This window comes from Aethalodelphis obliquidens, unplaced genomic scaffold, assembly GCF_003676395.1.
Source record: "Aethalodelphis obliquidens isolate GAN/ISIS:26980383/991018 unplaced genomic scaffold, ASM367639v1 scaffold37, whole genome shotgun sequence".
Lineage (NCBI taxonomy): Eukaryota > Metazoa > Chordata > Mammalia > Artiodactyla > Delphinidae > Aethalodelphis > Aethalodelphis obliquidens.
In genome coordinates, this window is record NW_020837981.1 from 752,840 (window position 1) to 762,817 (window position 9,978).

The 9,978-nt window shown below is 57.7% G+C and overlaps 1 protein-coding gene across 7 annotated transcripts in view; it reads right to left on the reverse strand.

The window, feature by feature from the left end:
- LDB3 (LIM domain binding 3) overlaps positions 1-9,978 on the reverse strand; it is a 57,496-nt gene extending 47,518 nt beyond the window's left edge. For 3 of the 7 annotated variants that reach the window (XM_027129678.1, XM_027129677.1, XM_027129676.1), the window contains exons 1-2: positions 9,702-9,794; positions 180-331 (exon numbers count right to left, since the gene is read on the reverse strand). In XM_027129678.1, the coding sequence (XP_026985479.1) occupies positions 180-331; positions 9,702-9,794 (245 nt within the window). Of the gene's footprint in view, positions 1-179; positions 332-9,701 lie in introns of all 7 variants that reach the window. The other 4 variants (XM_027129675.1, XM_027129680.1, XM_027129681.1 and 1 more) reach the window with 4 other exon arrangements.

Sequence of the window (9,978 nt, forward strand, 5' to 3'; positions counted from 1 at the left end):
GCACAGACATGGCAGGTGCTTGATGACTTGGGCCTGTCCTTCTTCTGGTCCAGAGGCTGTCCTCACTTCCCTGTGCGGTCCGGTAGCACAAGGCTGGGTCCATGCTGGACAGCTCCTCTCCCAGGCCCTTGGTGCCCACACCCAACCTCTGCCCCCTGCTCTGGAGAGCTCCCACCTACTTCTGCAGCGTGAGACTCAGGTTGTAGCTGGCAGACTTGATCTTGTTCTGGGCCTCCAGGTGGGTCATGGTATCTGTGTTGACGCCGTCAATGGCCACCACAAGGTCACCCGGGCTGAGCTGGGACTGGGCGGCCTTGCTGCCCGGTGTGATCTGAGAGGGTAGCAGATGGGAGGTGAACGTAAGAAGGGTGACCTGAGGATGGGCCTGTCCTCAGGGAAGAATCACCAGGAGTCATCCAGTAGAGGCTTGCCATTTTGTCTTTCATTCACTATGACCACCAAGCCTGCTTCCTTTTCCTGGCGCAGAGCTACCACATTTCCTGGTGCTTTGTATCTGAGCGCAGCCATGAGATTAGCTCTGAAATCAATGCACACCACTTCCAGGCCTGCCCCTAGCAACCATCTTGCCATCCTGCACTCTCTCTGCTTGTCAGCTGACTGGATGCAGAGGACCCAGAGGAGGACAGCCAAGCCACTGTCTGCAAGGGACCTGGATCATGGAGTCACTGCTTGGAGGGGAGATGACTAAGGAGCACTGCATTGGATGTTGCATGAATGAGAAATAAACTTCCACTGTGCTAAGAGAACTGGGGGTTGTTTGTTACACCAATCAGCCTACTATAACATCTGCACCTTGAAAACCCATGGCACACTTTCCAGGCTCCAGAAGAGTTCAGCAGCTGCTAAGACTCCGCACCACCATAGAGATGCTGCCAGGCCAGTAGGCCGGCCAAACGTACCCTCACAAAAGCATCCTAGCGTAAGTGTGTTGTACTCTACTGTGGCAGGTGTGCAGAGAGGGCTGGCAGGGCTGTCGGGCCTGCTTGCGGGAGCGAGGTCAGCTGGGACATGGAGCTCAGTGCTTTGTGGTTGGCTTCATGTTTCCCAAAGGGGAGGTGCAGATGTGGAGGCCAGTTCCCAAATCTTGCACTCTAGTGACATTACAGAACGCTAGAGTCTGGGGGCCCTACCCCCAGTGTGATCACATAGAATGTCATGGATATGCCACCCCACCAACCCCCCATGCAATGTCCGGAAGACCACACTCCCAGTGACCACACTCCCAGTGACATGCACAATGCCAAATTCTACATGTCCAGCCCCCAGTAATAGCACCCTGAATGCCATGGTGGCCTCCTACGCAGTGACATCCCATGAAATGCAAAATTCTGGAAGGCCCAGTGACATCATCTAAAATAGCTTGCGGGCCGGCCCCTAGTGACATTACATGGAGTGTGGTAAGCTTCACCCCTGAAGGCGTCTCGTGGGATGTCGTGGAGACTTTGGCTGCACCCCCTCCTGACATCACACAGAATGATTTTATAAGCTGACCCCCACGACATAATGTGGAAGCACGCTGTGACATCACATGGGGTGCCGGGCAGGGCTTGCCTCCAGTGACATCATAGGAAAGGGGAGCCCCTGGGAGTCACCCCCCCACCGAGCTGTGCCTAGAGGGTGTCCCTTGGCTTTTCCTCCCCAACATGCCCACCAGCCAGTCCTCCTGGCTTCTCTGGGCACATCCCAGTCACCTTCCTGGCTATACCCCAAGGACAAGGCTGGCTCCTAATGCTGGCAGAGGCCATTTTCTGGCCCAGGCTTGGGGACCATCCTAGAAGGAGCCCAAAGAGGTCCTGGGGACAGTCCCATACCCTGGGTGCCAGGCCTCATTGGGCCTCTGGCCAGATTCTGGGCTCTCAGACATGGATGGAAACTTCCTGCCAGGCCCCTCAGAGGGAACTCTCATCGTAACCAGAGCCCTGCAGTCGCCAGCCTTCAGCCCATTCCCAGACAGGCTCTACAGGGTGGGCCAGGAACCATGTGTGTTAACCCAGTGATTATAGCAAGACCAGGAGAACTCTTGCCAGTTGCCGTTGACCCGCCATTTCAGACCCAGGAACTGTGGTACCTTCTTAAACACTGGCCACCTTGTGCCCTGAGCAGCCTCCCCACCGCCCCTGGAATCTGCTGGGATGAGGCCAGGACAATAGAGAAACAAATGCCTTGATTGTCAGGAAGCCACATTGTCCGGTTTGCCAAGTCCCGCCTACTCTCCAGGCTCCCATAGGGGCATCGTGGAAGCGCTCGGGCCATCTCAAAACACACGTCGCCTTTATCCCCAAATCAATGGCCGTACAGAGCCTCTACTAGTGACAGGAGTGTGGTGTTTCCTTTGATTTAAGCGGTTAAGCAAAGGGTAAAAAACAACAACAAAGAAAAGCAAAACATTTTCTAGGCTGAGAGGGGACTCCTGAGGGCAAACTGAGTTGCCCAGCCAGGCCTGTCCTGCAAGAAAATCACCTTTCCCTACACCTTCTAGCTTCATGTTCAGGCCTCTGCTCTTCGGGTATTTTATTATAGATACCTTCAAACACAGTAGGGCAGAACTAATTCTACGGGGAGCACCCGAATACCCACCACTGAGGTTCTACTGTAGCATTTCACTCAACCTGCTGGTCAAGTGTCCATCCCTCTCTCCATCCATCAGTCCATATTATGTTTGAAGCATTTCAGAGAAAGTGCAGATGCCAGGATGCTCCCATTCAGGGTGAATTGCGCCATGCCTCTGCTGTCTTAGTGGACTGCCCACAGGGCTTCCCCACAGCAGGACACCCCCATGCCAGGGCTCCCTGACCCAGGGCTCCCCCAGATGCTTCTAAGCATCCGCAGGGAAGGGGGCCATCAGCCTGCAGCAGGGACCTCCCAGGCAGGACAGCCACAGACCCCAGACAGAGTGGAGGGCCTCATGCCTGCAGAGGTGACCAGAGCTGTGTCCAGGAGATCATGGGTTAAGTGTGAACAAGGACACCAGAATGACATCCAAGAGAGGCTGGGGCCAGACCAGCTAGGGCAAACCACAGGGCCATCTGGAATGCCCTCCCTTCCAGGCTGCCTCGAGGACTTATTTCTCCCTCAGGCATGGGTTAGCTAACATCATACCTTCCCACAGGGCTCCCACCTTCCCCTTGCCTGGCCCTGGCCGGCTCCCCTTCACCCTCAGGTATAGACTGAGCTGATCCTTTGCCCAGGGAAGAGCCCAGGCTCCCCCAGGCTTGGTCAACAGCCAAACCCCCTGAGGAATTTGCCACCAGGCTGGCTCCAGCCTGCCCCTGGCGCCTCTCCTTGCACCTGTGTGTGCTTGTCAGGGCTCAGCTGGCCTGACCTTTGGCTGCCCTGAGCAGGGTTCAAGACCCCTCGGGCTGGTGGGGTGGAGGATGCTATAATCCTCTTGTAGAGAGGTGCTCTGCTAGTTCTGCCCAGGTCTCCCTAGAGAAGGAGGCAGGGACTCTGAGGAAGTTGCCCCTCAGCTCTGGCCAAGGGCCGTCAGATCCCTCCTCGCTCTGCAGGAGCAGCCTGTGTGGCAGAAGGGTGTGGCCACCCTTGAACACTTGCCCAGAGCCCAGCGCTTGTGAAGAGTGCAGTCCAGGTGTGAGGTACCCATGTACCTCTTGTCTGACTCCCTAGCCCCCTCCCTCTGCTTTCCTTGTCCCAGAAAAGACCCAAAGCTCCTAAATCCTTGGAGGATTTCTTTTTCTTTTCTTTAAAGTCTTTCTAGCCCCTCTGTAGCATTTGAAAAATTCTTTGTAATGATTGTTTCATTCCCATTTCACTTTTCACCTTTTCTAGTCACCAGCCACCTCTCCACAGGGAACCCAGCCATGGGCAGAGCTCCAGGACCGAGGTCCTGTCTCGGAAGCCCCTAAGGCAGGCTCTAGGTGTTTGGGGGCCAAGATTGCCACCTAGCCCACCCTCCTTGCTGGGCCATGGTTTCGGGCACCCCAGAGGGGGCACAGGGATAGCCGGTGCCAGGGAGCAGCTGTGGCCCCCGTGACCTTCGGGTGCCTTGGGGGGAAGCAGTAGAGCAAAGACCATGGACTGTAGTCTGAGCCAGACCTGAGGTTGCAGTGCCAGCCTCCAGGACCTCTGCATAAAGACAGCCATGATGCCTTTCTCCCGGGATTGTGGAGAGGATTTCATCACTAAATAGGGCATTATACAAAGACAGTGCAGAGCTGAGACAATTTCAGGGAAGCTCCCAACCGAGGAGGTGCCAGTGCTGTCCCTGACCCCTTCCCCTGGGAGGTGCCAGGGGTTGGAGTCTGGGAGGCTGCAGCCCCTGCCTCCAGAGGACACAAGATCGGGGGCTGGCAGCGGGTGGTGTGCGAAGGGCCAGCCCTGACCGATCAGTCCTGAGCCAGCGTCCTGTCCCTAGAGGGGCCTGCGCATCAGCTGGAGGGGAGAGAAGTTCTGTCCAGGGTCCCAGGGAAGCAAGGCACCGGCTGGGGCTCAGGCACACCCATGCCCTTGGCTCCCATTTCCCCGGCTCCCTGGCAGCAGAGGGGGCCACTGGGCTCCGCAGAAGGTCCCGGCCATCACTCCTAGTGCTTAAAGGCAGACAGGTCCCTGACTTCCTTTCCCTCTAGACCTGCCAGTGTAGGTGCGGCAAGGGATGGGAGCCAAGGGCAGGCAGTGGGTGCTGTGGACTGTGCAGCTTCCAGCATCTCCTCCTGACTTTCCCAGGCTGACATCCCAGGGGATTTCCAGGGAGTCCTAAGTGCATTTTACATTGTGTGATTAAATTACTGTCATGCCATGCTCTGTTCCCTTCCCATCTGGCCTCCCCTGGGGCCTTGCTCCGTCCCTTGCCCTCTCACTGGAAGCTTCTGTCTTCCCATGGCCCCTCTCTCCAACCCCACCCTGGCTGATAAGAAAGCCAGAGTCTTATCTGTGCTCAAAAAGCCTCTCCTTACACAGAGGACTTTTAGGGCGGTGAAAATACTCTCTGTGATACTATAATGGTGGATACACGTCATAATACATTGGTTCAAAACCATAGAACGTACACACCAAGCATGAACGCTAATGTAAGCTATGGGCTCTGGGTAGTAATGGTGCGCCAGTATAGTTTCATCAGTTATAACAAATGTACACTCTGGAGGGGGACGTTGGTAATGCGGGTGGCTGTGCATGCATGGGGGCAGAGGGGTTATGAGAAATCCCTTTATCTTCCTCTCAACGTTGCAGTGAACCTAAAACTGCTCCCAAAAAGTTGTCTTGGAAAAAAAAGCCTTAGCTGCTCCAGCTGGCTCCTGCCATGTTTCTCTCCCTTTCTTCACCACCAGGCATTTCCAAGAAGTGACCAGCAGGTCTGGTCTCTACAGTCTCCCATCCCTCTCACATCAGCCATCTGACGTTGGCCCCCACCACTCCACATACCAATGACTTCCCTGTGCCAAAGCTAGGGGTCACTGGCCCCCTCTCTAGCTGACCACACCCTTTCCTGGCCTTCTGAGTCTCTTTCTTCTCCTCTTGTCCCCCAGTTCTAGGTCCTGGATGGCAAAGTCTGCTTCATGCCACTTAGAATGGTTCCTGGGAAGAGGTGGATCCTGGCTTCAAAGGGGTGGAGAAGCTGTGTTTGGGAATGGAAGGGCCCTGGGTGGGGGGCCTTTCAATCATGGCTAGCCCCTGGACAAGAGGGAGATTCAGGGAACTGGGGAGATATCTCCCAGGCAGGACAGCTGCCCCAGCAGGCCCAGCAGACATCACCCAGGAAGCCCTGCCCTCCTCGCACTTGCTGCCGTCTCACAACGTCTTCAGCCCGAGGAGCCCCCAGGGGGCCTGCCAGTGAAGTTGCTCTTGTCCTATGTCCCGGCCCAGGACCTCAGAAGGCCCTCTCCCCAGGACCCAGCCAGCCTCATGCCCACTCACTTCAGGGACCTCCCGGGGTCAGGAACAGCTCTGTGCAGCAGGGAGAAGCAGCATACTGGGAGAGGGCCTGGCCTGGGAACCTCTAAGGATGTATTCCCCAGCGGTGGGCCACTGTCTGGTTATCTTCCGCATTCGTTCATTCGGGAGCCAGCCCCGCAGCAGCCCTCCAGAGGCTTGCCTGACCTTCAGCATGGCTATAAACAGCACTTGCTGTCAGCACTGCTAGGCGCTGCCCAAGAAACAGCACCATGGCCTCAAAATTCCAGGAATCACCAGTGCAGCTGCCCCAGAAAAATCTCAGCCTGTCCCCCTTCCCCTCTCGGGGACCCTCTGTCCTCTGTGTCGCCACCATAGCCAGAAGAGTCTGACAAATACTGGAACCGAGAACAGCAAAGGGGCAGAGGTGAGCCTGCTGGGCCTGTGGGTAAGGCCGTAAGGAGCGGAGGCCTTGGAGCAGAAAGGCAGGACCCCCCCCCGGGGCCAGGCTCAGTTCCACCACTCCCCCATCCTCACAAGCAGCCCATGTGGAAAAATAGGTGTATTTTCATAAGTGCACATTAGAAAGAACTCTCACGTGTACTTTTACCGACGTACCATCCCCATTTTACAGATGAGAAAACTGAGGCTGAGCAGGTGAACTGACTTTTCTAAGGTGACACAGCTGTGAGTACCAGAGCCAAACAAAAGCATACGTCGCTGCCATAAAATCAAGGGCTGCAACTCGTGCGCCAAGAGGCAAGGCCCCAGACCATGGCCCCGGCCTCAGGCCTAGCTGCCCCGACAGGGGTGGGGGCTGGGCCTTTGGAACTGTTCCCTCTTGGCTGCTCCCACCCCTTCCCCACTTCCTGGAGGACTGGTTGGGATTGGGGGAGGGTGGGGGTGGGAGGGCAGCTCATGTTGCAGGCCCAGCCACACCTGTCCAAGATAAATAAAGGCATTTCCCCTCCACCCTCCGAGTCTCCCTCCTGAACTCATTTCTCTGTGGGTCCTCAGGCTGAGACCCACCGAAGGGAGGACTTGAGGGGCTGTTACTGCCCCAAGGTTGAATCTGTAGGGCTGGTGGGCAGGGTGGGGTGGGTACAGGGGCTACCACCCAGGCTGCATGTGGCCAGCCTTCTTACAGGAGGAGCTGCAGCACACAGGGGACGGCCCCACGCAGTGCTTTCCTACTAACCCCTAGCCAGAGGGTGAGGAAGCAGGCATGGGGTTACCAAGGTCACAGGAGCGCATGAGCAAGTTGGAGCCTCAGTTTGCCCGGCTCTGAAGTGAGATGTCAATCCCAGACCTGCCTGCCTGACCACCTACCTCAGGGTTACAGTGCGTGTGCCCAGGGGTGCCGGCCCCTGCTGAGAACGAGCCGGCCCCGCCTTTGCGAGTCCCCCCACCACAATACGTCACTACTGCCGTGTCGCAAAGACTCAGGCCAGGACATCTACTGGCCCTCTGTGGGAAGCAGATCAGGGCTGCAGTGGAAATAGGATTCTTCCAGGGAGCTCTGGCCTTGCATCCCCTTAGGGGAGAAGTTCCTGGTGCAGAAGGACCTGGAGCGCCCCAGCAGGAAATACCACAGCCCTGTTGGGAGGGCAGGGCTAGTGCCCCAAGGCCTGCCTGGCCAGCAACGCTGAGCCTGGGACGCCCGAGCCCAGGGCATCAGCAGCACACCAGAGGACTTATCAAGAAGCTCCAAGCCCTGGGAAGGCCCCAGCGCCCAGTCCAGCTGGTTCCATGGCCTCAGTGATTTGGGGGCACACCTCTGAAGGGAACTGAGAGACCCATCCCCTGATGCCCTGCCTGAGCTGCGGGTTCTATTTTTAAAAGTCCCCCCTAGTCGTTGGCTCTAGTACATCCCAATACACCCCCTGCCTACAGTGAGGACATTCTTCCTGCTGTCTATCTAGCTTAAGGCCTCTGTGCTGCAATTTAAGCCCTGGGCCGGCTGGGGCCAGGTGGCGCATAGACCCCGGATGAGGTCATCGGCTATCCTGGGTGCCACTGAGCCAGGAGGCTAATTTCCACCAGGTGGAGGCCTTGAGGATAGTGGGGCTGGGGGAGATCTAGGCTCAGTCCCAGGCGTGGGAAGCTGGTGGACCCATGAGAGTGACGGTGGAGGGTCCTGCCTTGTACAAGGAGGAGACCTGTAACCAGGGGTGTAGGGAGCTGTGCAGGGTCCTGGGGGCAGAGGGGGTGTGTCTGCTGGGGCTCAAATGCCCCTGTGTCACCATATCATCAGACTGAGTGTGTAAGTCTCTGGGTGCCCTTCTAATATGGGACCCTGGGGTCTCCAGGGCAGTGGGTCTGGAGACGCAGGTTGGAATAAGCCAGACCTCCCGCAGGATGGCGGCCAAGGCCTTCTCCCTGGACTAGAGCCAGGCCAGCACCCCAGAGGAGTTGTGAGGCTGTCGTGAGGCTCCCATAACACCCCTGAGTGGAGCTTTCCATCTTAGGGTCCCCCCAAGTGTCCACATGTGGTTGCATAGCCAGGACTGTGCCTCCAGTGGGGACATTGGCTCCCTGCCCCCTCTGCCAAGCACCTTTCAGGCCTTCCCTGGCTGCCCACTTCAGTGCCTCCCCACCACCCTCCCCGTCCCACCCTCAGGCCCAAGGCAAGTCTCCATGCCCTGGAGAAGAAACTGTCTCCCTGTCTTCAGGTGAGCAGTGACCCAGACACCCCTGCCCATCCATCACCCTCCAGTGACAGCCTGGGGCCTCAGCCTGCCCCCTTGTGCCCACGCCAGCACTGCTGGGGCTCAGTCTCAGCAGACCCCACCAGGCAGGGGCTGTGATTGCCCTGGCACCTTTCACAGTCCACCCTGAGCCTTGGGGCCTTCAGCGCCCCTCTGCTGGACTTCCCTTTACTTGATAAGTGTTGCCTGAGCACCTACTATGTCCTAGGTACTGGTCTAGGTGCCAGGGACACAGCAGTGTTTAAAACAAAGTCCCTTCTCACAGACCGCTTCCTCTCAAGCAGATCTAGCTTCTTGCTTCTCTGTACTTCAGTGTCTCCAGCTGGGCAATAGAGTTACTCAGACAATCTCCAAAGATCTGTGACCTTCCCCTCAGGCAGTGCCATTCCCTGATCACAGACACTGCAGAACACACAGGCCATTTCCCCAGGTGAGCATGGCGAACCAGACTTGAGACGGGCGGGCAGAGCAGCTGTAGGTGAATGGCTAGGACCTCCAGCAAGCGAGGAAGGCCCAGCTCCACGAAGCCAGCCAGTGTGAGGTCCCACAGCAGCCCCAGGAAGGCGGGGGTAGAAGGTGACTGTTATCTCAGGGCTGGGATGGAGTGGATGCAGGAGACCGGTTACCAGCCCAGCCCAGCTCCCAGCCCTGATAGCAGGGCAGCCGAGGTCAGCAGTCTGTACATCTAACCGTCTGCCCGCCTGTCACCTGACCTCTCCATGCTAGGAGTGCTCTTTCCCCAAAGCAGCTGCCCTCTTCCAGGCTTGGGGGGTACCCTGAGCCCACCCTCCCGGAGAAAGGCTTTGGAAGGCCCTGTACTTTCTGTCCACCTGCCTGCCTGGCCTGCAAACTTGGCATTTCTTTCTCTGCTCAAAACACCAGCCGCTTGCCCATGTTTCATACTCATAATAGGCCAGCCAACGAGGGTGGGCAACAGCTGTGGCCAAGACCAGGGGCCTGTGGCCGGCAGTATCCAGTTGGGTCCAGCCCCACCCCCAGACCAGGAAAGCGTGCTCTGCTTTCCAAGAGCCTCAGGGAGGACAGACAGATGGAGGGATGGACGCACACACCCTCCTTTGAGCATGCCCCGCCCCTGTGGGTTCTAGGCTGTGGGCCGTGCACACTCACCCGGGATATGGTGAGTGGCATGTTGAAGTCCTTGCCCCCCTGCAGACGGAAGCCCCAGGGCCCAGGCCCGGTCAGGGTCACGCTGTAAGACATGCCGGTGCTGACAGCGGCGGCCTCTGCGGATGAAGGGAGAAGAGTAGAGTGAGAGGACCCTCACGCACCCTGCCTCCCCAGCCCGTACCTCGGCCCCTGCCCCCGACCCCCCGGCCTTGCCTGCTCCGTCCCTTTCTGCCTGGCCGGGCTGTGTGCAGCTCCTGAGAGGCTCCTAAGAATAGCT